This window comes from Gracilinanus agilis, chromosome 4 (assembly GCF_016433145.1).
Source record: "Gracilinanus agilis isolate LMUSP501 chromosome 4, AgileGrace, whole genome shotgun sequence".
NCBI lineage: Eukaryota > Metazoa > Chordata > Mammalia > Didelphimorphia > Didelphidae > Gracilinanus > Gracilinanus agilis.
In genome coordinates this window covers 206159011-206186550 of record NC_058133.1, presented here as the reverse complement: position 1 = coordinate 206186550, position 27540 = coordinate 206159011, and the positions used below count along the sequence as shown (strand labels likewise).

At 38.3% G+C, this 27540-nt stretch overlaps 1 protein-coding gene across 1 annotated transcript in view; it reads right to left on the bottom strand.

Annotated features, from left to right (window-relative positions):
* The window catches only part of MAP3K3 (mitogen-activated protein kinase kinase kinase 3), a 112957-nt gene that overhangs the window by 27002 nt on the left and 58415 nt on the right, over positions 1–27540 (bottom strand). Inside the window, exon 8 of the mRNA XM_044673505.1 lies at positions 6679–6812. Coding sequence (XP_044529440.1) covers positions 6679–6812 — 134 coding nt within the window. The remainder of the gene's footprint in view (positions 1–6678; positions 6813–27540) is intronic.

Sequence of the window (27540 nt, the reverse complement as noted above, 5' to 3'; positions counted from 1 at the left end):
GGTATTCCTTGGAAATCCTAATCTTGTGGAAAGGTTACTGATTCCTGGGATGGGAGAATTTGCCATTGGAGGAGACCTGCTTTTTCCCTGAAGTAGAGAGAGCATCTGCCTGAGATCCATCTATCAGAAATCCACCTGGTGAAGGTAAAACACAGAGTTTGGTCATCTGGGACTCTGGGTATACCTAGGAATAACCCCAGGTTTTAGGTAAGGGCTCAAATACATCTGCGAGTCCTTCCTCTTTATCCTTTTTTGACAATCCATACTAATTAGTTTAGCAGATAGTTGGATAGCTGGGTTTTGGACTCTTAGTCAGAGATAAAGGGTTTAGAGTAGCTTGAGTGAATTCTCAAGAAGAAGAAATAATTCACCATGAGGTGAAAGACGTTGGGTGGAGATTAGATCTATAGTTTTGGGAACCTACCCATCATTTTCCCTTTACTCCTATTATAAAAATAAACTTTGTTTCTAAAGCCCAAGGGGTTTGTACTTTACTGGCCTAGATAGTTCCTTAGGTGGATGGTTATCATCTCCCATCCATCTAGGAAGGATTTTTATTTCAGTATGTTTCTGGTTAGGGATGTTGTGCTTCAAATTTCCCAGTAAACATTCCTTTGGAAAAGCTAATTTAGGGGCAGCTGGGTAGCTCAGTGGATTGAGAGTCAGGCCTAGAGACGGGAGGTCCTAGGTTCAAATCTGGCTTCAGCCACTTCCCAGCTGTGTGACCCTGGGCAAGTCACTTGACCCCCATTGCCCACCCTTACCAATCTTCCACCTATGAGACAATACACCGAAGTACAAGGGTTTAAAAAAAAAAAAGAAAAGGAAAAGCTAATTTATTTTAATTAAGTAATTTTGGAATAATATTAACTGGCAGCTGATATTAGAGGCATTAGATGGGAGCTCATGAACAATATAATAATAGAAAACTCTTTAGCTTCTTCAAGTTATCCCTAGTAACTTGAAGAAAGAAATAGTTGAGGTTTGGGGACCATGCTATACTTCCTTTTTTTTTTTGGCATCTCTGTCATGACTTCCCCAAAATTATAAATTTGCTCTTCCTAAAAAAAAAAAGTCCTCCTTATAACAAATAAGTGTTGTCAAACAAAACAAATCCATACATTGGCCATGTCTGAAGCCACCTGTCCCATTTTGTCCCTCATTATTCCTCTATGGAGGTGGAAAGTGGAGGGAAGGAAGAAAGCATGGTTTATCATTAGTCTTCTATAGTCCTGATTATTCACTGTATTGATTAGAGAACTTAACTCTCAAGATTGTTTTTCTTTTTTTTTGTGCTGTTGTTACTATATAAATTATTCTTCTGATTCTGGTTACTTTATCCCACATCTGTTTGTATGACTCTTCCCTGGTTTCTATGAACCCAAACCTTTTGTCATATCTTACTTACAATATAATAATATTCCTTTATATTAACATGTCAGAATTTCTGGAGCTAATATAATGAACATTCACTTTGTTTCCAGATACAGCAAAAAGTGCTACTATTAATATTTTTGTACAAATGGGTCCTCTCTCTCATTCTTTGATTTCTTTGCATTTAAAAAAATTCTCTAAATCACTACTAATTAAAGAAAACCAAATTAAAGCAATTCTGAAGTTCCTTCTCACACTCTTCAGATTGTCAAAGACAACAAAAAAAGAAAATGACAATTGTTGAACAGGCTGTGGGAAAGCCCACATTCAATATTTGTGAAGCTGTAGACTGGTCTAACCATTCTGGAAAACAATTCAGAATAAAACCACTAGACTGTTTATATCCTTTGTTCCAGAAAGAGTTATCTCTACTAGGCCAGTACTCCAAGGCATAAAAGAAAAAGGAAAATAATCCATATGTACAAAAATACTTAACAACAATTCTTTTTGTCATGTCAAAAATTAGAAATAAAGGGAGTATCCATAAATTGAGGAACAGTTGCCCAATTATGGCATATAAATGTAATGGAATATTATTGTGCCATGTGAAATCATGAAAGGAGTGGTTTCAGAGAAACTAGAAAAGACAGGTATAAACTCATGCAGAATAAAGTGAGCAGAACCGAGAGATTTATACAATAACAGTATAAAGAAAAAATAATTTTGAAAGGCTTAAGAACTAATCATGATACCAAAGGCTGATGATGAAACAGGCCATGTAAAAAAGCACACACTGTCAAGATGCATTGTAAGATACATTTTTGGATATGGCCAATTTGACTACGCACATTTGTTACAAGGGTCTTGTTTTTATTTCTCTTTTTTCAATTTGGTAATAGAAAAGAGGTAGAGAGGGCCTAGAGATAGAGTTGAGGAAAAAATAGAAGAAAAGAGAAAAAAAAGTAGGGTTACTGAAGCATTTACTTAGAAGAAAACAGAAAGGTCAGGAAGAATCAGACAAGCAAATCAACTTTGAAAATGGAATGTCGAATTTATTATATATTTAAACAGAAAAACAAACTATATATAACAAGTTGTATGTAGAATCATCCCTTTATTATATTATTACAATGTTGTCTATATGAAAATACTCATTTTATTTGGTGCTTTTTTAAGTTTAGAATCTTTAAAAAACCTAGGATGCATAGACCAATTCATAGCTCCACCAAAAATGCACTGGTGTGACTCTCATCCCCAAATCCCTTCAAAAACTGTTGTTTTTGCCAAAATAAATGGGAGAAGATGGAACTTCAAAGGATTTTGAAATTCTAATCTTTCTTGTTATCCGTGATTTAAAGCATATTAAAAATATGGTTGTTGACAGCATTGTTTTCTTTTTTGCCATATGAAAAAACTCAGTAAAATTACTAATAATTAGAGAAATAAAAATTAAAACAACCGAGGTTCCACCTCATATTCAGGTTTGCAAAGCTGACAAAAAAGGAAAAAAACAAATGCTAGAAGGGCTATGGGAAAATAGGTACATTAATGCACTATGGATGGAACAGTGAACTAGAAAAGCCATTCTAGAAAATAATTTGGAACTATCTCTCCAAAGTTATTAAACTATGCATAGCTAGCCTCTGACTCAGTGATGCCACTATGAGGTCTATATCTCAAAAAGAAATAAATGAGAGAGAAAAAGAAAGGCTCCATACAAACAAAAATATTGATAGCAATTTATAGGGATGTGATGGAATTATATTGTGTTGTTAGAGATGACAGAGACAGTTTCAGAGAAACCTGGGGAAGACTTGTATAAACTGGTACAAAGTAAAGTTAGCTGAACTAGGAGAACAATTTGTACAACAACACAAATGTAAAGACAAAAAACTTTGAGAGACTTAGGAACTCTGATTAGTGTAATAACCAGCTATAATTTCAGAGAACTCGTGATGAAACAAGCTTTTCAAATGGTAGACTCAGTACACTTATTATACACACACTATATGGCCAATGATGGAATTTGTTTTGCTTGACTATACATGTTTATAACAAGGATTTTATTTTCATTTTTTTCCTCAGTTGGGAGCATAGAAAAGGTAGGAGGGAAAAGAAAAAGGTAGATTTTCATTTATTGAAAAAAAAATTCAATTAAAAAACCTTTTTATTCACGTCTTTTGACCATTTATTTAGGGAATGACTCTTGTTCTTATATTTTTGAATCAAATGCCTCAAGGCCTAGAAATTTGCAGCAAATATTTTTCCTACTTAGCTATTTCCTTTCTAATTTTCACTGCACTGATTTTGTGTGAAAGCCTTTTAATTTTACATAATCTATACCATTCATTTTTGTCTCCTGTGATTGCCTATATCCCTTATTTGGTCAATGTTAGTTATATATAATTGAAGTGATCTGCTCCCACTTCAAAGTTCCCTTTCTTAATTCCCTATCCTATGAAGGCTAGACTAGTTTTTCCTTAAAAGCTATTGAAATCATCCTAGAGACTTGCATGAACCACTGAAGGAGATTCCAAATAGCTTAAGTACAAAAGCCAACACACGAGCAGTCAAGAGATCCTCTCCTGACACTAGCACATCTCCATGGTAAACATAGAAGTAGGAAAACAGTTAAACTGTGTCAAAATTCTATCTTTGTTGAATACTTTTTCCATGGTATGGCTAAATAAACTTTCTTTTTCTTTCTTTTTTTTTTTTAAAACCCTTACCCTTTCGTCTTGGAGTCAATACTGTGTATTGGCTCCAAGGCAGAAGAGTGGTAAGGGTAGGCAATGGGAGTCAAGTGACTTGCCCAAGGTCACACAACCGGGAAGTGTCTGAGGCCAGATTTGAACCTAGGACCTCCCATCTCTAAGCCTGGCTCTCAATCCACTGAGCTACCCAGCTGCCCCCTAATAAACTTTCTTTTAACTGGTTTGAGTGTCTAATTTCATTCCAGTCCTGGTTCTGAAATGGTGGACTGAGACCTTATCTGTAATATATCCTTATTAACCATAACTCTGCACTGGACCTTGTTCTTTACTCATGATTTTCTCACTTGGCAATTTAATCAGCTTCTATTTGTTCATTTATCATCTCCATGTATATAATTCTTGGATCTATATATCCAGCCCTAGGTTCTCTCCTCAGTTCCACTGACTGCTTAGTCATTTTAAAGTGGATGCTCAGTAAGCATGTCAAACTCTACAAGTCCAAAACTGAACTCATTACCTTTCTCCCAAAATCCACCTTTCAAACTTTCCTTTTTGATGAGGGCCCCATCATCATTTTGGTTACTGTGATAATGAAATTAAATCTGCCCTGCCCGTCCTTAATCTAATCACCAAAGGTGAGAACATCCCTACTTAATTCACAAGTTGGGAGGTCTGTGACCCACGTGTGCTAGAGTGAGTGACGAATCAAAATCTATTGATTACCTCTGGGGCAGTCCTAAGCAAAGCATCTGTTGTGATTGGACATGTAAACTAAGAGGAAGGCACAAGAAGTGATGCAAAAGAAGCACCTTTTAAAAGTGAGTGACAGCTTCCTGTCAGGCAGTTCTTGTTTGTTTTCTGGAGTTGGAGGACAAGCTGGATCTAAGACCTTGACCCTGAGACCTTGGTGAGACTGTTTTTAAATCTCTCCCTCATAACTACATGTGAATGAAGAAGGCTGACTACCTTAGCCTCCCTGGAGGCACTAGCCTCGCAGAGGCTTTCTTGATTGGGAGAAGCCCTCCTGGCTATACCCCTTGTTAAATGACTTTTAGGCTCTCCAGCTGGGCCTCTGGAGCCCTGCCAGAGTAAAGCCCAAACTTGAATACAAATCTAGTTCATTAAGTTAGATCTCTTACTCTACCCTCTTTCTCATCTCTCTACTTCCACTCCTAAATTTTGTAAATAAGTTACTAAAATCATTTTAGGAATTGGTAATTATTCAGTTCCTTGGTGACCACATCTTTAAATATTAATATCCAACCAAAATATGCCCCTTTTGTTTTACTAATGGTTACTACTCCCATTCAACACCTCAGCACCTCTTGCCTAGATTTGCTAATTGATTCCTGCTTCAAGTTTCTCTCTGCTCCAATTTATTCTCCAAAGAGTTACCAAAGTGATTTTTCTGAAGGTGTAAATCTGATTGTGTTACTCCCCTCCCTAGCAAACTTCAGTAGCTCCCTATTGTCTGAAGTATCAAACATCAGCTTCTTTGTTTGTTTTAAAGCCCTTTACAATCTAGCTCAATCTGCCTTTTCAACCTCATAGGAGGTAATTATACATTATTATTCTTCCCATACACTGGTTCAGCCAAAACTAGCCTTCTTATTGTTCCTCACACATAACATTCCATCTTTGTCTCTATACCTTTGCACTGGTCATCCCTGTGGCTAGGAGCAATTCTACTTTGCAACTACCCCTTAGAATTTTTTGATTCCTCCAAAATGCTGTTCAAGAGCCACATACATGAAGCTTCCTGCTAAGAAGCAGCTAAACTCAGTGGATAGAGAGTGAGGCCTTAAGAGAGGAGGTCCTGGATTCACATCTGGATACTTCCTGGCTATGTGACCCTAGGCAAGTCAGTTAACCCCAACTGCCTAACCCTTACCACTCTTCTGCCTTAGAAATCATACTTAGAATCAATTCTAAGACAGAATTTAAGGGTTAAAAAAAAAAGTCCCCAGCTGCTCATCCCTCTAAAAATGTATCATATTTCTTTTCTATATGTATTTAAGTGCCTATTATCTCCCCTGCTAGACTGTAAATTTCCTCTAATAGAATGTAAGCTCCCTAAGAATAGAAACTTTCATTTTTGTCTTTATATCCCCAGAGTGCCTGGCACATGGAAGGTCCTTAATAAATGCTTATTTAAATTCCCTTACTCTGCCTCTATATTCAATAAGTAATCTTATGATTACTCATTTGTTTTTTAATCACTTATAGCTTCTTATAAACTTCATATATCTATATCACTTATAGCCTTCACTAGAAGGGCATGTCATTCTATAAATTAAGAAACTGATTTTCTAATTTACAAATCAATGTATTGTGAATCTAATGTGACTCTGTCCTCAGGAATTTTATTATTACTTGGTAAAATTATAAAAATCAAGTTGCTCAAACTGAAAATTTGAGAACCAGACCTTGGATGATGGTGGTAATATCAAGGTTGAGTAACCCCAATAGGACAACCTGAAACAGCCTTTCTTAAAAATTTGAATTATTTCCATTTTATATTAGGCATCTTAATTTCAGATGTTTCAGGTTCTATCCACTTATTTAAATGTTCCTATAGCTTCATACTCACACACTGTTCACTGGTTTCAGGAATAAATTCCCCTTCACTGTTAATACTGGTGTAAGATCCCTGCCGTGCGATGCGTTGCTGACGCTCTGGCACATAACCTGGAGGAGGTGAGCTTCGGCCAGGGTTCTGGGAGCCTGTAGCACAAAAAGATAATAAGTATTTTTTTTTTCATTTCTCTATTGATCTATTTTATTTTCTGCTAATAGTATTTAATTTTTATATTTTTTTTTCCAACCACATGGATAATTTTTAACATTTGTTTTATAAATGTCGAGTTCCAAATTCTCTCCCATTCTCCTCTCCCCTCTCCTTGAGAAGGCAGGCAACTTAATATAGATTACAGTCATCCCTTGATATGTCACAGTTCACTTATCATTTTTTTTTATCTAATTCTGTATTGCAGATTTTTTTGCTATATTGTGGGATTTTGTGTTTGAATACCACATTGTAACAATGGAAATGCAGTATATCACTACTGCTTGTGCAAGTTTGCCAATGTGAGATTGTACATGGCACACTATTGGCTGAATGAAAGGCAACCAATCACAGCGCTATGTTCTTTATCCTGGGCATTGCTTGACTCAGTGTTTATAAGAGTATGGGAAAGGCTAAAAAAAGTGTGGAAAAGATTTATAGGAGAGTGAGAAGGGTTTATAAGGCCTTAAAATATATATAAATAATAAAATAAATAAGGATGCCACTACTTTGTGGATTTTCACCTATAGCAGGAGTCTCTGGAACGTAACTCCCATAATAGGTAAGGAATCACTATATATATGCACAGTCATATAAAATCTATTTCCATATTAGCCATATTGTGAAAGAAAACACAAACAAAAAAGACCTTTCCCCCAAAACCCATGAAAAATAAGTAGTTTTTTAAAAAGTAATTCAATGTGAATTCACACTCCAGTTTTTTCTCTAGAGGTGGACAGTATTTTTCATAATAAGCCCTTTGAAATTGCATTGGATCACTGTATTCTGAGAAGAGCTGTCATTCAAAGTTGTTCATGGTATATTACCGCTATTACTGTGGATAATGTTCTCTTGGTTCTGCTTACTTCACTCTTCATCATTCATGAAGGTGTAAAAGTGAAATTTGGGAATGTATCAAACTACATTTCCCGTGGTCCAACGGGTTTCCGTTTCTGGTTTTTGGGCTTGGGAAGGCTTACGTCTTGACGCAGGGAAGGGTTTAAAATCTCCTGAGTTAGGAGGGAGTGGTCTCTTTTGCCAGTAGGCTTTTTTTGCGAGTAGGCGCTTCCAGGAAACAAGAGACAGTAATGGAGGCGGCGGCAGTTTTGAATGCTTACAAGCGCGTGGTCTAATGATTTTATCTATCAGCATGGCTTTAATTAAAATACTAATTTATATATTTATACCAGCCTTTATCATTTTTCATATTAATAATTTGGCGAACCAGAAGGTCGAAATTCGAACTCTAAATCTTCCAGATAGCCTAACTATAGCCATGCCTGCTTTTTGGCCATCTGGCTCAGCTCTTTTGAGCATTTTTTTAAAAAAGGAAAGTGGCTTTCCTTGCCATGCTTTTGCTAAAAGCAAGAGCACGTTTTTGCCTCCAGTGGGACTCAGCCGGCCAGTCCAGCCCAAACCACCTTGGGAGGGAGGTCAGGCCAGCCGATTCGGGCTTTTGGCTTTACACTAAAATGCCGGAGCCCAGCTAGTGTGTCTTTGCTGCTGATCTCCATTCCTACCGCTTCCTGACTACAAGCCCACCAGCGTTCCAGTCCCAGTGCTGCCGCTTCCACTTCAACCCCAAGCTCCAGAACCTGAGATTTCCCGGAAGGAACCCAGTCCTGACTTGCCGAGATCTCGATCTCCAGAGACTGCTTCAGTTCCTGCCGCTAACGATTTGGGTATATTCCCCTTCCTCTCTACTTTCTTATAGGAGACATTCTAGCCTTCCACGTGTTTCTCTAAAGACCTAATTTAGGCAACCCCAACCCACACAAGCTCTACACGTGGGTATTTTCTACAAAACTGACTAAGTTTTTCTCTAGCCCTGAGCCCAATGACCCGACACCACGTGGACCTAGCAACTAGCGTTTACCCTTAATGGGGCCGAATGGCCTATTCAGACTTGCTTGTGATTAAAAACTGAACTCAGGGGAAGAACTTTGAACTTGAAAAAAAAAAAAAACCCTTAAACTCAGCAGAACTCAATCAAAAGAACCTTAAATTGAAACCAGGGGTGAACTTTTTAAAAACCTCGGAACTGAATGAGCTTTATTTCTGTTTTAAAAAGACTGTATCTTACTGTATTTTGCTAATTAGTTTTGTTAATTAATCTTGCTTATTTCGTTGATTTTCCTGTTGCACTGAATCATTTTACACTAATGAAGTTTCTGCTTATGATGTTATTATATTTCCTAATTTACTTAAAAGCTTACTGTATCAGAAACAATTCGGTTATATGTACCACCTATGAACATCTTATAGAGCACATGTCTTTTAAAAATTTATTCTGCCTTGGTAATTGCAAAGAACCTTGAAAGTTTTCCATGCTTTGAATATTACCTTGTAATTTTACAAGAGATATTTTCACCTTTTACTTTAAATCCTTAAGAATTGTTGTCTTAAAGGATAAAGCTTTTATATATTTTATTATAAGAGATATTATTGCCTTAAATGGGTAGAAGCATTTCCTACCCAGGATTTTTTAAATACAGAGAGTCAAGGAGCTCCTGTATATTCTTTGCTATGGAAGCAATAACAGCATTTGCCAAGGGTTAAAAGTTGTAACAAGTATATGATTTTGAACATCATTATTTATTGTTTTAAAATGTGCTATTGGAAATAATGGTACTCTATTTGAATGTGCACTGTGAATCTGCTGTTTTGTGAAACCCACTTCCTCTCACAGAAAGTCTCATTTTTGGGTAACATAACCCTTCTAGTTCTAAGCTATATATATTTTTTTGATTTTTAAAACATTTTTTAATGAGAGAAATTGATTTTTCCTTTTTATCATCTTGTACTGGAAGTACATATATAATCATTATTTATCCTTTTTCTGATTCTACAGCAAATACCTGAGCCTATAGGACTGTGATTTAAATGCCTCTCTGATTCCAGAAGGGAATATGAAAGCCATTAATAGTGCTAAAGAAAGCACATGGTCAGAGACTTGACTAAGATCTGCATAATTGCTGCAGTTCTATGCCAATACTTTAGGGCGTGGAAATTGGGTTTTGAGTCCTGGAGTCCCAGTCTTTTCTAAAACTTTAGAGGACGTGGGTCCCCTCGACTTAGATTCCTAGAAAGCACCTAAGATTGGTTAATTATTTGGCTCACTTCCCTAAAAAGCTGATGATAAGTCAGATCAGAGAGAGACATTTTCCTTAAGTCCTGGCCCTGAATGGGTAATTGCACACTGCTGAATTCACTTTAATTAGACCTTCATTCAAAGGTCTAAGTTTATTTTCCCCAGATTTTTGCACATTTCATTCACAAGTTAATTTTTTTCTTCTTTTTTCTTGAATTTTATTCTTTGTATTTTGCCATCCTTAGCTGACCTGAGGTACCCCTTTTTTAGAAAAATTAAAAAAAAAAAAAAAGGTGTGTTTAAGATTTACCTCACGGGGATATCTGTTAAGTTTTTTAAAATCCGATAATGTAAAAATATATGTATATTTAACTCTTTCAGGAGTAATTTCTCCCCAAAATCCAGACAACGAACTTGTTTGGTGAGGACACATGAAGATGTCTGAAAAGCCTTCACTGTACCATGAAGACCAAACTTTGAACTTTGGGGTGCAGTTGATTGAACTATGGGGAGTTGAAATTGAGTTGTATGTATTGTTTTAATTGTACACTGTTGTGCCAGTGGGGGCAGCCCCCCAAATTGGTTTTTGTCAATGCGGCTAATTTTAACCATTTGTTCATCTATTTCTTTTATCCCCAATTTCCTGAAAATTTTAGAAGTTGTTTATTTTTACAGGTCCAGCGAAGAAAAAAGGACTAACCTTTTTTTTTTTGCCGGACCTCACGGGGAATTGTAAAAGTGAAATTTGGGAAATGTATCAAACTACATTTCCCGTGGTCCAACGGGTTTCCGTTTCCGGTTTTTGGGCTTGGGAAGGCTTACGTCTTGACGCAGGGAAGGGTTTAAAATCTCCTGAGTTAGGAGGGAGTGGTCTCTTTTGCCAGTGGGTTTTTTTGCGAGTAGGCGCTTCCAGGAAACAGGAGACAGTAATGGAGGCGGCGGCAGTTTTGAATGCTTACAAGCGCGTGGTCTAATGATTTTATCTATCAGCATGGCTTTAGTTAAAATACTAATTTATATATTTATACCAGCCTTTATCATTTTTCATACTTATAAAGGTCTTCTGAGTTTTTTCTTGAAATAGGGGAATGGGGGAAATCAGGAAATATTTGGTATGACAATTAAAAACACAACTTAGCCAGGGGAACTAATTAACCTTCTGTGAATCCTTTAGGGTTATATTGAGACAATAGGAAGTAACATTAAAGGATTTTAATAAATAAGGTGAGGCAAGTGGGTAATGGGGCAAACTATTCTTAACAGCTACCGGAGGGAAGAAACAGTTTAGGTGGTTCAGGAAACCAGGGCAGGGAAGATAAAACTAATACTATACAATACTAGGCTAAATGCAAGCTTGACAGGGTTTTGGGGATCTCACTGCTTTCTCCAATGATGTTCTCAGCTGTCCCAGGGTCCAGGATGTTGGTATGGTCCACAAACTCCACTGGATCATTCTAATAGGCTGTCATAGGCCTGGAGGTCCACCCTCCAAAGTTACTGATGCAGACCTATTTGTAGTTCCTCAAAATGCAGTCCAAATGGGGTTTCTCCAGTGAGATCAGGGCACAAGCTCCTCCACCAGTGGCAAAACTCCCAACTGTCCCAGAGTTCCAAAGCCCTGTGACCTTTCAGTCACATAACAAAAGCCTTTAGAATGTTTAGTTCAAGTTTGCATTTTCCAATATACTTATCAAAAAATTTTCACTTATCTACCTTACTATATTCTGAAATCCTACTGGTCATCATTTCCTTTAGGACAATAGTATTCCATTACAATTATATATCACAACTTGTTCAGCCATCCCCAGCTGATGAGCATACCTTTAATTACCAAGTCTTTGCCATCACAAAATGAGCTGCTGTAAATATTTGTGTACATGAGGTCTTTTCCCTCCTTTTTAAAAAAAATCTGTATAGGAGATGGACCTAGTAGTACTCTGGGATCAAAGTGTTATGCATAGTTTTAAAGCTCTTTGGGCATAGTTCCAAATTGCTCTTCAGAATGGTTGGTTAAGTTCACAACTCCACCAAAAATGCATTAATATCTAATTTTCCCACATCTCCTCCAAAATTTGTCATTCTCTTTTTCTGTCATACTATCCAATCTGATAGGGTGTGATAAATATCTCAGAGTTGTTTTGATTTGCATTTCTATATTCAATGGTGATGTAGAGCATTTTTTTTTTATCATGACAATTGTTATGATGAGTAAGAAGGTAAAGGAGTCACTAAGGGCCTGGGAGCCAGTAACCAGTCTAGCAGGAGATTGGGGTTAGTTGATGACAAAGGTGAGCAGCTTCAGCTGGGAATGAATTTGGTATAAAATAAATTCAAACCCAGATAGCTTGTGCCCAGTGTATCTTCACTGCTAGCTATAGGCTCCTTTAAGATGTTAGGTGAGGTGGCCCCTCCCTGCTGAGGTAACTACCTTCCTATTGGATGAGAGCAGAGCCCAGCAGGAAGCCGAGACCTTAACTTCCTGGCTAACAATGGAGGCTCAGATTTAACCTCCACAATAACTCCAACTACTCAGTATTCTCTTTTCTCTCTTTTAGCCTTGATGGCGTTGGAATAATCACAGGAATCTCAGATTAAGGCTAAGGGATTTATTTGAAACTGGGGAAGGGAAAACCAAGGTAAGAGGGCTTAGGTGTTATTAAGCTGTCACTATGGGCAACTGACTGGTGCTGGCAAAGGACCTAGAAGTCTTGGCAGGCTGAGAGCTGGCTGCCCTCAGCCAGAGGTAAATAGTCTCTGGCCAGATATTATTTGAACTGATAGCTACACAAAAGATGTTGATGGGTTGATCTTGAAGATGGTCCTAACTACTAGGCTATCCTATCCTAAGTTCCTACCCACAATCCACCACCCTTCTCCCTTCACTACCCGAGGCCTGAGGGGGAAGGTCAGGGGTAGCAAGTTGTCTGGGTGAGGTTGGGAAAATCAGAACCCAGGGTTGGGTTTGCAGGGGCTTTTTATAGCCACAGCCCAACTGCCGGTTGGCATCTGGCACATGGCATGCCAACATTACATTCTGATAACTGACAGGTATACCTAGGCCAATATTGCAATGCAAAATCCCTGCACTACACAATAATGTACAATACAGTTTTGATTACTTCATCTGTAAAACTGCTGTTCATTTTTCAATTGGGAATGACTGGTATTCTTATAAATTTGACTCATTTCTCTATAGATTTGAGAAATGAGGTCTTTATCAGAGAAACTTGTCATCACATTTTTTTCAGTTAGGATTACGGTGTATTTTCCTCCATCTTTTTTCCTCCGTTTATCCTACTCTCTCTCTACTTTCACTCTGTTCAACCTCAAAAGTATTCTGCTTCTGACCCACTATCTCCCCAATATGTCTACCTTTCTATCAGCTCCCCCCTCCTTTCCTTATACTTGTTTTCACTCCTACTTTTCAATAGGGTAACTTAAATTTCGATACCCAATTGAGTACTGAAGTTATTTCCTCTTTGAGTTAATTCCAATGAGTAAAGTTTAAGCACTAACTCCTCCTCAGTTCTCTCATCTTCCCCTTGTTGAAGCTAAATTAAAACTCTGGTCCTTAATTTCCATAGAGTTTATTAATATTTACTTGAGTAAAAGAAAGCAGACGGGGGCAGCTGGGTAGCTCAGTGGAGTGAGAGTCAGGCCTAGAGACAGGAGGTTCTAGGTTCAAACCCGGCCTCAGCCACTTCCCAGCTGTGTGACCCTGGGCAAGTCACTTGACCCCCATTGCCCACCCTTACCACTCTTCCACCTATGAGACAATACACCGAAGTACAAGGGTTTAAAAAAAAAAAAAAAAAGAAGGCAGACAGAGAGAAAAAGCCTATTTCTATCCCTTCGTTCGTCTGAATTTGGTTTTTTTGTCCTTTTGAGGTATCACGTATGGGTCAGTGGTGAGGAGAGTTAAGCGCCCTGTTTTACTCTGCAGCCCTCTTAACCTGGAAGTCAAGCCTACTTCTTTTTTTTTTTTTTTTTTTGATTTTTTTTTTAATTTTAAACCCTTAATTCTGTGTATTGACTTATAGGTGGAAGATTGGTAAGGGTAGGCAATGGGGGTCAAGTGACTTGCCCAGGGTCACACAGCTGGGAAGTGTCTGAGGCCGGATTTGAACCTAGGACCTCCTGTCTCTAGGCCTGGCTCTCAATCCACTGAGCTACCCAGCTGCCCCCTCAAGCCTACTTCTAACTAGCCATATGGGTGCTTCTCCACATTGTTATAAGGAAGAGATAAGTTTAGGAGGAAAATATAGGTTTGCAGAGGACAGATGCATGAGATCAACAGGAAAAGATTCTGAAATGCTGCAGGGAAGGGTTAAGCTAAAACTCAAGAGACTTTTGGGTCTATCTGTCTCTCTGTGGATGTGAACCTGGAGGGAATGGATGCCAAGTCCTGAGGGTTTGAGCCTATCCTTATTGCTGCCTGTGTTTCTCTTGGATCTTACATAAACATGAAAGTCAAAATTTCTATTCAGTTCTGGACTTTTCATCAGGTATGTTTGAATGCCTTCTATATAATTAAATATCCAGTTTTTCCTCTGAAAGGTTGCCCAATACTTAAATTATTTCATAGCTAATCCTGGGGATCTGTAAATTTCTAGTTCTTCCACAGTGGTTTGATCTTAGGAGAGGTATGTTTATTCCTTTCCTGGCCTGTGCACTGGTCTTTGAATGCAGATCTTTCCCCCTTGGAACTGTAATGAGGGTCCTCACTTCCCTGCAGCTAAATGAGTTCTTGTACTCTTCCTCATTCTGGGAATGCAACCTGGACCTGCATATGGGTAATGCAACAGTCTTGTACCCAGGGGCTTTCCCTATTCCTCAATTTTTAATTCTTTGCCACCACAAAAAGAAATACTTTAAATATTTTTTAATTTTAAATTTAAATTTAAAAATAGGTCTTTTCCCCTTTTTTTGAAATATAGACCTAGTAGTGCTATTGATGGGTCAAAAGGTATGCATGGTTTTATATCTCTTTGGGCATAGTTTCACCAAATTTCTCTCAAGAATAGTTAAATCAGTTTACAATGCCAGTAACAATGCATTATATCCCCTCCAACATTTCCCATCTGATAAGTGTGAGTTGTCTTAATTAGCATTTCTCTAATCAATAGTGATTTAGAACATTTTTTCATAAGACTATTGTTTACTGTGATTTCTTCTTCCAAAAGATGCTTATTCATATAATTGGACCATTTTTTCAACTAGGGAATGACTCATTTTCTTACAGATTTGAATCAATTCTCTATTTGAGAAATGAGGCTTTTATCAGAGAAATTTGACATTAAAAAAAATTTCCCCAGTTTTCAGCTTTCCTTATAAATTTGGCTGTTTTGGATTTGTTTATGCAAAAACTTTTTAATTTAATGTAATCAAAATTATCCATTTTACTTCCTGTAATGCTATTTTAAAATTTTGTCATAAATCTTCCATTACTCATAGATTTGAGAAGTAAGATAGTCTACAATCCTCTAATTTACTTAGGATCCTATCACCCTTTAGGTCTAAATCATGTATCCATTTTGACCTTATTTGGTATAAAGTTTTTTGGTTTTTTTTTTTTGGTATAAGCTTTGGATAAAAGTCTAAAGGTGAGCAGCAAGAAAAGGACAAGTGTATAGTCCTTAATGTTTTCTCAATGGAGCAAGTCCAGAGTTTCCAACTTCTGAAAAAGTTGGAATATATCAGAAGTTGCAAGAACTACAATGGCTCCATTGACTAAAAAATACTTTAATATAAATCTCCTCTAAACCAGTCCCAGGCTTCCTCAGTATTGCCATGGATTCCCCAATATAATTTTTGGAATCTCAGGAGAAGCCCTATTCTAGCAAGAACATCAATCAATAAAGATGGCATAAATAAGAATTTAGCCTAGGTCATATGCCAAAACAAACTCTAGTGAATAAATTCTAATTGATAACCAAACCTAGATAATATTTTCTAAAACTCCCAAACCAGAATAAAAAACATTAAGATGGTGTCCAACCTAAATTCAAACTGAATTTCATTGACAGAACAAGAAGGTTTGGCTACTCACACTGACAAGGAATTCCTTTTTCCTTGTCAGTTTTACTTATCCCTTACCAAACTTCAGTTCTGGATTACACCTCCCATCTGCTTCCTTTTGTCCTAATAACCTTCTGCTGAACAGAACCAGAAATATCATAGCTGAACTTGAATAGTTTCATTAAAAAGTCATATTTATCAAGGACAGCTAGGTGGCCTCATGGATGGTCAGTCAGGTCTGGAGATTGGGAGGTCGTGGGCTCCAATCTGAACTCAGACAACTCCTAGCTGTGTGACCCTGGGCAAATCATTTAACCTCCAATGCCTAGACCTTACCTCTCTTCTTCCTTGGAACCAATACATAGTATTGATTCTAAGACATTAGGTAAGGGTTTAAAAAAAGTCATCTCATCTAGCTTCAACTGGGCATTCATTTCAGCAAAGAAATCCTTTCAGACTGTACTAATTGATTCCCCATCTCACTCCTCATAAGATTCTATTCCAAAGCTTCTCTTACTCATTGTCAAATCTGATGGTCTTTTCTCAGTTCACGTCCTTCTCAACCTATCTGCTGCACTTAAAATTGTTGACCACTCTCTCCTCTCCTCTAGGACATTCTTTCCTCTTTGGATTTTTATGACATTGTTTTCTCCAGACTCTAACCACTCCTCCTCAAGTCTCTCTTACTTCAGTTTGGTTTTGCTTTGGATCATTTATATCATATCCCCTGACCATAAGTTTTCCGTAGATCTGTTCTGGGCCCTCTTCTCTCTGTACCATCTCTCATGTTGACCTTATAAGATTCCATGGGTTTAATTATCATCTACATGCAGATGATTCCCAGATACCTGTATATCTACTCTGCTCTCTCGGCTTCAGCCCTACATCATCATTTATCTATTGGACTTTTCAAATTGGATGTCCCAGAGATTCACTGTGTTCAAATATAAACATAAATATAAATATAAACAAAAACCAACCTCCTATTCTAATCTTTCACATTTCCATTGAAGTCACTACTTTTCTTTCTGTTTCCCAGGTTTATAACCCTAGTTATCCCAAACTCTTCACTTTCCCTTTCTCTTGTCATCCCTACTTTCTCGTTAATATTCTATCTCTCTTACTACTGGCTACTGGTAGACTATTTACTTTTTTTTTTTTTAAACTCTTACCTTCTGTCCTAGAATCAATACTAAATATTGGTTCCAAGGGAAAAGAGTGATAAGGGTTAAGCAATTTTGGTTAAGTGACTTGCCCAGGGTCACTCAGCTAGGAAGTATCTGAGGCCATATTTGAACCCAGGACCTCCTGTTTCTAGGTGTGGCTCTCTATATACACTGAGCTACCTAGATGTCCCTTGTAGACTACTTGCAAAACTACCCATACCTAACCTCATTCTCAAAAAATCCTTTTATCATCTGATAACCCCTGCTAGCTATTCTAAATCTCTCCTCTTTTGTGGCTAAAGTCCTAAAGAAGCTTATCCATAATTGGTATCCTGACCTCCACTGCTCCCATTCTCTTTTTTAACTCTGCAATCTGACTACAACTCATCATTCAACCAAAACTTTTCTTAAGTTAGTAATGCTTTCTTAATTGCCAAATCTAAAGGTCTTCTTCTCAGTTCTCCTCTCACATACTCTCTTCTCTAGAACTTTAAGACACTTCTGTCTCCTGGTTCTCATCCTAGTCATTTGCCAATTCCTTCTCTGTCTTTTCTGCTTGATCTTCATCCATATCACACTCACCAATTGCTGGAATCCTTCAAGGCTCTGTCCTGGGCACTCTTTTCTTCTCCCTGTTTACTATTTCACTTACTGATTTCACTAGCTCCCACTGATTCAACTGTTATCTCTATGCATGTGATTTTCAGACCTATTTATCCCTCTCCTGGCCTATAATCTCACATTTCCAAGTGCCTATTAGACATCTCAAATTGGATGTCCTATAGACATCTTAAACTAGATATGTCCAAAATCAAATTATTTTTTTTCCTCCTAAATGTTTTCCTCTTCTTAACTTTTCCTACTTTATTGTTGTTCAGCCATTTCAATCATGTCCAAACTTTCCTACTACTATGGAGTAAAATTACCATCTTCCCAGTCATTCAGGCCCACAATGTCAGTATCATCCTTGAGTCCTCATTCTGTTAGTCCTGTTGAATTTTCCTTCATAATTTCTTTTGGATATGTCCTCTTCTCTCCTTTGATGTTGTCACCACTCTGGCACAGGTTCTTCTTACCTCATAGCTGAACTAATGTAATAGCATCCTCTGTCTGGCCTTTCATAACCTGATTGTTTTATACCTTTTCCAGTTTTCCTATGCCTTATTTCCTTCTACACCAGTGATGGCAACTTTTTGAGCTTGGTGTGTCAAAATTAGCCAAAAAAAAAAAAAAAAAACAAGCATAACTCGGGTGGTGTGTCACTTTGAGAAAAAAACCACTATTTTGCTATATTTACAGTTTAAATAACAAAAATGTATAATTGTAATATATAACTGTATTTAATAAACCAAAATATGTAAATTTATATAGGTAGAATTGTCATCTATAGTGCACAGAGTGTCTACACTAACTACAGCAAATGTTTTATCCTTGGCATAAGTCCATACTTCTCTGTATGCGACCGCGTGTCATCGAAAATGGCACTGACACTGGTATCATAGGTTTGCCATCACTGTTCTACACACTCTTTGATCCAGGGATACTGACTTAGAGGTGGCACAATAAAGAGAATGTTGGGCCTGAAGTCAAGAAGCCCTGAATTCAAATCTGACCTCAAGCACTCACTATTCACATGACCTTGGACAAGTTACTTTTGCCTTTGTCTCAAGTTTCCTCAACCTATAAGAGAGGGATAGTAACAAAGAGCGCCTCCTGAGTTAATACTTGTAAAAATCACTTAGCACAGTACCTGGCACTCAGTAAATGCTATATAGATGCTTATTCTCTTCCCATTTCCCCACCTCCTTTGTACAGCACACTCTATCTCCTGACTCCATGCACTGTCACCAATTGTCCCTCATTCCTGGAATGCTTTCCTTCCTTCATCTCTGCCTCCTAGCTTACTTCAAAGTCTCAGCTAAAATCTCATCTCCTGTGCGTGGATATGGGGGGGATGGGGGGGCGAAGGAGAAAGTAAAAACATGAATCATGTAACCATGGAAAAATTTTCAAAAAAACCCCAAAAACTCAAATAAATAAATAAATGGAATTGCCTTCGATTTAAAAAAAAATAAAATCTCATCTCCTACAAGAAGCCTCTCCTGATCCTCCTTCATGCTAGTACCTTCCTTCAAAGATTATCTTCAGTTTATTACATATAAATAACACATACATGCACATATGTGTAGTTTGCACATAGCTGCTTTCGTGGTGTCTTTTCCACTAAGACAGTGGCAGGGATTGTTTTTGTTTTCCTTTGTGTCTCCAGCACTTAGCACAATGCCTGGGACATAGTAAGCACTTAAATAAGTAAATACATAAGTGCTTGTTGGTTTTACTTGAATTGTTATTGGTCACATCTCTTGCCTCTGTGATGCCTAACATCTCTTACTTCTATTCACAAAGCTACCACTTACATCAGGTTTTCATCACCTTTTGCCTAGATTATTGCAACTCACTCCTGAATGGCTTCCCTCAAGTTTCTCCCCACACCATTATGTTCTCCACCCTATTGCCAAAGTGATTTTCCATGAGCTCAGATCTGATCACACCTCTCCTCTACTCACTCAGCTCCAGTGGTTTCCTATTGTCTCTAGGATAAAATGTAAAATCTTCTGTTTAGCTTGTAAATCTTACACAACTGGCCCCAATCTATTTTTACAGCCTCATTGAACATTATTCCTCTACCAAAACTCTGCAATCCAGCCAAGCTGGCTTTCTCTGTTCCTTATACAACACTCCATCTTTTCATGTCTTTCCTCCAGCCATCCTCTGGACCTAGAATAAATTCCTCCTGTCTTACAGAAAGAATCCCTCTTTTCTTTCATGATGAAGATCCAGTATTATCAGTCTGCTAAAGCCTTTTTTGACCCTCTCTAACTGCGTTAGAAGTGCCCTTTCCTCCTAGATCAGTGATGGGAAAACTTTTTTAAAGAGGGAGCCAAAGGAAAGGAAATGCTCATCTGTCAGTCTGTTTCTAAGGCAACTCTTTCGAAGTTTTGTTGTATTGTATCCTACTCATTGTATTTGTCAGATTAGGAATAATGTCGCGCAGCAGGATAGAACATTTCAGGGGGTCGCATCTGGCCCGCAGGCCATAGTCTGCTCATCACTATCCTAGATTATTCTGTCATTTGTAAATATTCTCTTGATATTTATCCTATATTTATTTGTAGATGTACTACTTGTCTCCCTTAGAAATTAAGCTCCCTGGGTGTAGTGATAGGTTCTTTCATTGCACTGTTAGCCTTGGTACTCCAAGCATAATACCAGGATTGTAATATTCTGAGCTCTTAATAAATGCTTGTTGATTGACTTATAGTTAATGGCAAAATGATTGCTGACAAGGATAGTAGTACATTTAGAGCTAGAAGGAACCTTATAAGTTCATCTAGTCTTATTCTTTCTTTTTACAGCTGAGGAAAATGAAGCCCAACAAAATTAAATATGACCTAGGTAGTGAGTGGTCAAGTGGGGGTATGAACTTAGTTCCTGTGATGCCAAGGACAATATTCTTTCTATGGTACTGTCTTCTCTGAGTGCAGACTCAGGGCCACAGTCCTTCTCCAGATCTATGTTATGATTGTGATTAGCAGAGTAACACTGATGCAGTTCCCTAATGAGGTGTACCACAGGCGACCTCAGAATTTTAAGGGAGGATTTTCCCAAGAAGCTTAACAACAGGGTGATCTGGAGGAGGAATTTGTGCTATATAGACTGAGGTAGACCACAGATACCTGGCCAGCATCTTTCTAGATATTAGACAGATGGTAACTGGATAACCAGGCTCCTTCCTTGTGAGCTGGAAGGCCGAGGGTCCAATGAGAACGTTCTAGGTATGTTCTGTTTCTGGAGAAAGCCCTATCGCCTAACTTCTGGTAGTGACAAAACAGGATCTCTAAAATGGAACGTCTAGATGAGAGTGCTATGGAAAATACAAGCTTGAAGGAGCCTAGAGGGCATTCAATTCCCAGGCTGGTTATTGCTTTCTAAGAATTACAGAAAGAATTCTGTTGAGACTTTTCTTTTGGTTTGTAGTATCTAGCTGTGGTTCACCATTATGATTAATTAATATTAGCTGAGCATAAGAATGGCCCTCTAACCTACACTATTCACTGTCCTATTTTCATCCCTTTCCTCACTAGCTCTTGACAGCTCACACACTTCTAACTAGTTCCTGTAGTTTCTGAAGTGAAGATAAACACAAAACTGAAAACACTCTGGCGCAATCCTGCCAACTCTTAGTTTTTCCATTAATTTCCTCTGATAGACATTGGTTTAGGGAGACTTCCTTTTCCTGTCCACAGATGTTGGCCTGTGTACAATAACCCCTGGCCCAATGCCTATCAGATAGTAGTTGGCTCTCTGCAAGCCACAACATGTATTGGAAAAAGTGAAAGTCTCAGCCTGGAAATAAAAGCTCAAAAAACCTTTGCCATTTTCTCCCAGGCTCTCTTGGAATTGAAGTGTGAGCCTCACATGAGCCAATCCTGTCTCACTGCCTGTGGATAACCTATATCTCTCTTAAAAGTCTACCTTTAATGTCATCTTTTATATGAAAATTTCCATTATCATCCCAAGCAGAAAGATTCTCTACTGTCTGAATGCCATATGGCATTTTTTTTTAATTTTTTTTTTTATTTTAAACCCTTCTGTGTGTATTGACTTATAGGTGGAAGAGTGGTAAGGGTAGGCAATAGGGGTCAAGTGACTTGCCCAGGGTCACACAGCTGGGAAGTGTCTGAGGCTGGATTTGAACCTAGGACCTCCCGTCTCTAGGCCTGGCTCTCAATCCACTGAGCTACCCAGCTGCCCCCATATGGCATTTTATAATCAAGTCAATGACAGTTTTATCACTTTACTGCCTTATACTGTAAATATATGTATACTTGCTTCCCCTTCTATACTATGCCAAAAGCTAGTTGACGGCAAGGATGATGCCTTATACAATTTTGTGTACTGCAGCAGTTAGCATTCTGCCTTCACTACTTCAATGGACCTGTGATTTCACTGATATGAGCATTCCCTCTCATTGGCGCAGATTGCAAGCCAAGTTCTCATTCTGTGTAATCCTGATTAATGTTCCCTCATGGATTCTCTTTTGAAGATTTTAACAGTGTGCTGGAAGTTACCCTACCAAGGCAAATTTAACAGCATGCAGAAGTCTTCTGCTTGGTCTTTTTGCATTTTGGGAGTACAAGTGCAGTGTCTGAGCTGTCCATTAGTTATCTTAAAAAAATTTTTTTAAACAAATGTTTGATTTTCTTTCTTACATTACTGCTGTTTCCCAATGACTTCCCTTCTCTTCCTCACTCCAATGAACTTTCCCTTGTAACGAAGAAGTATATCTAAGCCAAACAAACTAATTCTTTTCTGTACACCACTGCTGGAAATATGGTTTATCTCGTTTATGTTCAGTAACTATATCTCCATTGCCTTTTGGGTCACCAAGTTTTTACTTTTCAGAGATCATAGTTTCCAGATTTCCAGGATTTGTGGCCATGTAACATCATCAAGAGGACAATAGTGTTAAAAAGATGGAATTGTGTCAGGGAGCAATCCGGGATTATTAAAAGCACTACATAATTTCCTAAATGTAATCTAACACACTTTCCTGAATTTCTGGGATCTCCTTGTCCTTCTGCAGATTTCTGTCTATTCCAGATAGATAAAGGACCACTCAAAAGGACTGTCCATCCAACTGCTTATCAGTCTGGACAACATAAATTCTTTATCTATTTGTTTTTTTCCAGCATAGCTTTTAGGGCCAAACTTTTGAGTGCTTATGATCTCATTTAGGAGATTCTCTATCAGCATAGCACTATCTGCAAAAAGGAGCATCTAATGACCTTATGGTCTTTAGGAAATCTTTGACTCTGTACTAAACATTTCTTAAAGGAAAAAAACCTTTGGCAAAACACACATGTCCTTGTCTTATGTCTCACTTGATATTAATAACTGGATAATAATAATAACTGAACTCAGTGGTTGCATTTTTCAAAGAATCCTTTATGATCCTATTTTGCAGAAGAGTCGTCTTTAAGGCTGTATTTTGCTCTAACAAGGTAAAAGCAATTTTTGCAGGGAACAAACAATAGTGTAATCCTGTTTTTTTAAACACTTTTCAGACAGTTATGTGAATGTGAAGATGTAAAATATTTTCTGCAAATGTTTCCCTATTACTTTCTCATATCTTCACCGCGTATAACCACAAATCATTTCCAGTTCATTATTTTATAAAGATGAGAAAAGCAGATGTCCTCTCAGTGTCCTGTTTTTTCTATTCTTTTAGTATCTTTCCCTCACTAAAATATCTTGCAAAATTATCTTTCAATGCTTCAGAATTGTTATCTACTCAGATTTCCTCTGTGTGTACTTGGTTTGATCTAAAAGCTCATTCTGATTTAGTTTTAAGGGTCATTTCTACTTCTTCAAATAGTACAATAAGCATGAAGGTAGGTGTTAAAATGTATTGGTTCCACTATCATTAAAAATTAACATCAGTATATAAAAGTTGCTTTGTTTTCCAGTTATTTATTATCTTCTTGCCAGTTCAGGCTCTGAGTGCTCTTTGTATAACCTGACAGCAGAGTTTTATGCCAAGTTTTCTTCAACCTTGTTTTTAACCTCTAATTTTCATGATTTCATGATTATGCTTATGATCTTCCATTTTCCTCTATAGTGTTTCACAAATGATTTTTAATTTAAACGGATATGTCCTCGTGATGACCATATCTTTCTACCTGACAAGAGAATAAACTATTTGCTAGTTGAGTTAGTCTCTGAGATTTTTTTGTGTCCTTAGAGATGTAAGTGTATTATCTATTACTTCCTTCAAGGGCCTCCTCTTAAGGCTACTTTCTCCCAAGATGACCTCTCTGGACAGAGGTGGGATATTGTCAATAATGTTGTAGATGGATGTGGTCACATGCAGGTTGGATTAAAAGGTCTCTGAGGTCCCTTTTAACTTTGGGATTATGACAGCTATTAAATTTCTGCAGGAAAATCAATGTTAATGCTAGATGGTAGTATTGTTTAGTGGGTTTGGAACATGAATGGCTAGATTCAATGAAGTTAAAAGTCCGCTTGGAAAGAAGTCCCAGATTTCTATCTTTGGCCCTGTGCTGGGTCAATTTCATCAGTGACTTGGATAAAAGTATATATGTAGGATGCTAAGAGTAAGATGGCATGGATACTTCTGGCATACACTATCTGTATGACTCTGGATAAATCACTGAATTGTCTCATGGCTTAGGAAATTCTCTTAACACTAAACATTGAAGAAAATGTGCCAACCTGAATTAGTAGAGGAATATTTTTATCTGAGAATTTCTCATAACAATGAAAACACAAGGCCAGTCCCAATCCCTATCATACTTTTGTTAGCCTGCTTTATGGTGTTCATGGTGAACATAAGTGAAAAAATCACCATGAGGATAACAAACTTATGAGCTAACATCTGATTTTAGGGATAAAAAGATGTAGTCTAGGTAAACACCTCCAACTTAAGTCAACATATGCCCTGATTCTTAGTGACTTCAATGCAAAGATGGATGGTTAAAAATGAAGATGGTTAAAAATAATGTTGAAAAATGTAGTTCAGGCATAAGAAATGGAAAAAGGCCAAAGGTTTGTAGACTTCTCAGAAGCCTCATACCAACACATTTCACAAACAGTTTAAGAAGAGAGTAAAAAGGTGCTAGTAATAAATGCCTTAACCTCGAAGCAAAAGTATTCCTTTAGGAGTCTGTAGATAACTTGAAAAGGAACTAGAATGGTGGCACTTTCTCCGGAACAGGTTTGCTGAGAATACAATCACTAATTACCCACAAACTTAAAACTAATGTTCACATACATTCTTTCAATCCAGCAACACTGTCAATGATTGCCTGAAGTAAAGAAAGTGCTAGATAAACTAAAGTTTAGTGACATACTTACTCTACACCTTCCTCGGGAAGCATGCCACTTCTAGACAAGGTCAGCAACAGAACTATTGAGAAGCTCTCAAAACTCATCTCCATACTGCTTTTCAGAAAGCAATTGGGTGCCCCTGGTGCTTTAGAAGAACTGGTGAGTTTCTTCTTCAAGCTAGTATCTGAATCTAACTCTATGAGCAGTACTGGTTATAAGCTTTGTTTTTTAAAACTCTTAATGTGTATTGGTTCCAAGGCAGAAGAGTGGTAAGGGTAAGCAATGGGGGTCAAGTGACTTGCCCAGGGTCACCCGGCGAGGAAGTGTTTGAGGCCACATTTGAACCTAAGACTCCTGTCTCTAGGCCTGGCTCTCAATCCACTGAGCCACCCAGCTGCCCCCCCCCAGCAGATCTCCTTTCTTGAGTGTTCAGTGTTAAGATCTTTAAGAATTTCATCTCTAAATATTTTCCTTCAAGAAAGAGGAAGAAAGACATTCAAAGTTCTTAAATGATAATATATGGTCTGGAACACAAATGTCCAGATTCTATCTCTTTTATGATAACAGTTCTCACCTTGAAGGATTTTGGTACTTAAGAAATATAGTCAGTAAAATTATTGAGGGAAGAAAATAGAAGAGGGGACAGGAGGGAGGAGAGAAGGCAAGAGAGATCAAAAGAGTAAAGGGAGGGGTGGGCTTCCGGTTAAGATGGCGGCAGAGTAAGGAGCAGCTGCTCGATCTCTCCTGACCGAACCACACAGGACCCCTCAAGGGGAAATAAAAACGAGTCCAGAGGAACGAAGGAACCCCACAACAGGGCGCAGCATTGAAGGTACGCAGAATCGGGGCATTTCCACACTTTAAAGGGGTGAAACAGTTCACACTAAAACACGAGAGGAAGAAGCCCCTCCCCCACCCCCCACACCGCACAAGCGGGTAAACAGGACTGGGGCAACCAGATAATCACTGGCAGCCCCTGAGCCCGTACCTGTGTGCTGCAAGACGAGGGACCCCAGGTGGCTGGGACTCTCCCTGAGCGCCCACGTGGGTGAAGGCACTGCCTCCTGCCGGGACAAAGGCCCCAAAAACGCAGCCTTTCCCAAGCACTGAAGGCATCGCCTCAGGGGCAAATAAAGATCTCCAGCCCACAGACTTTCACTACCTTCTGCGGGGGTGAAGGCAGGCCCTAAGAGCATCAGCGCAGGCAAAGGCAGTGCCCTAGGCTTGAATAACGATCTCCAGCCCAGGCTTGGACCTCCAATGAGGACCCGGTGCAGACCTGAGCGTGGCTGTGGAAGCAGCCCCAAAGACAGCTGAAGGAACCTCGGGCAGAGGGGCAGACCGGGAACTACCAGGAGGCCTGACCCCGAGGACAAGGAGACCGCCCCCCCCCCCCCGATTGCAAGGCCCAGGCAGACCCGGAGTGCAAAGACAAAGCGGAAAAGGGGCGGGGCTAACAATGGCCAGCAATAAGGAAATCCAGAAGAAAAAGACCATCAAGAAAAACTCTGGAACACTGGACAACTTCTACACAGAGAAAATCCAGACAACAGAGGAGGGAAAACAAAAATCCAAACCTCCCCAAAAAAATGAAAGCTGGTCACAAGTTATGGAAGAGTTTAAAAATGAAATGCTAAGGAAGATGGAAGAAATCTGGCAAGAAAATAACAGTTTAAAAGGCAGAATTTTGCAATTGGAAAGTGAGACAAGACAACTGAAGACCAAAAATGACCAGATTGAAAAGGAAAACCAATCCTTAAAGGCTAGAATCGAACATTTAGAAACCAATGATCTCTCAAGACAACAAGAACAAATAAAACAAAGTCAAAAGACTGATAAAATAGAAGGAAACATGAAATATCTCAAGGAGAGAGTGACAGACTAAGAAAACCGGTCTAGAAGAGATAACTTGAGAATCATTGGTATTCCAGAAAAGGCAGAAATTAATAAAAACATGGACTCCATACTCAAAGAAATTATTCAGCAAAATTGCCCTGAAGTTCTACAATAAGAGGGCAACATAGACATTGAAAGGATCCATAGAACACCCTCTAAACTGGACCCAGAAAAGTCAACACCCAGAAATATAATAGCGAAATTGAAGAGCTTTCGAGTCAAAGAAAAAATCTTACAAGAAGCCAGAAAGAGACAATTCAAATATCAAGGAGCACCAATAAGGATCACACAGGATCTGGCAGCCTCAATACTAAAAGAACGCAAGGCTTGGAATACAATATTCAGAAAGGCAAGAGAACTAGGCCTTCAGCCACGAATCAACTACCCAGCGAAACTAACCATATACTTTCAGGGGAAAGTATGGGCATTCAACAAAATTGAAGAATTCCAAGTTTTTGCACAAAAGAGACCGGGACTAATTGGAAAGTTTGACACTCAACCACAGATATCAAGAGAAAGATGATGAAAAGGTAAATAAGAAACAGAGGGAAAAGAAAGAAAACTCATAGTCTTTTAAGCTTGACT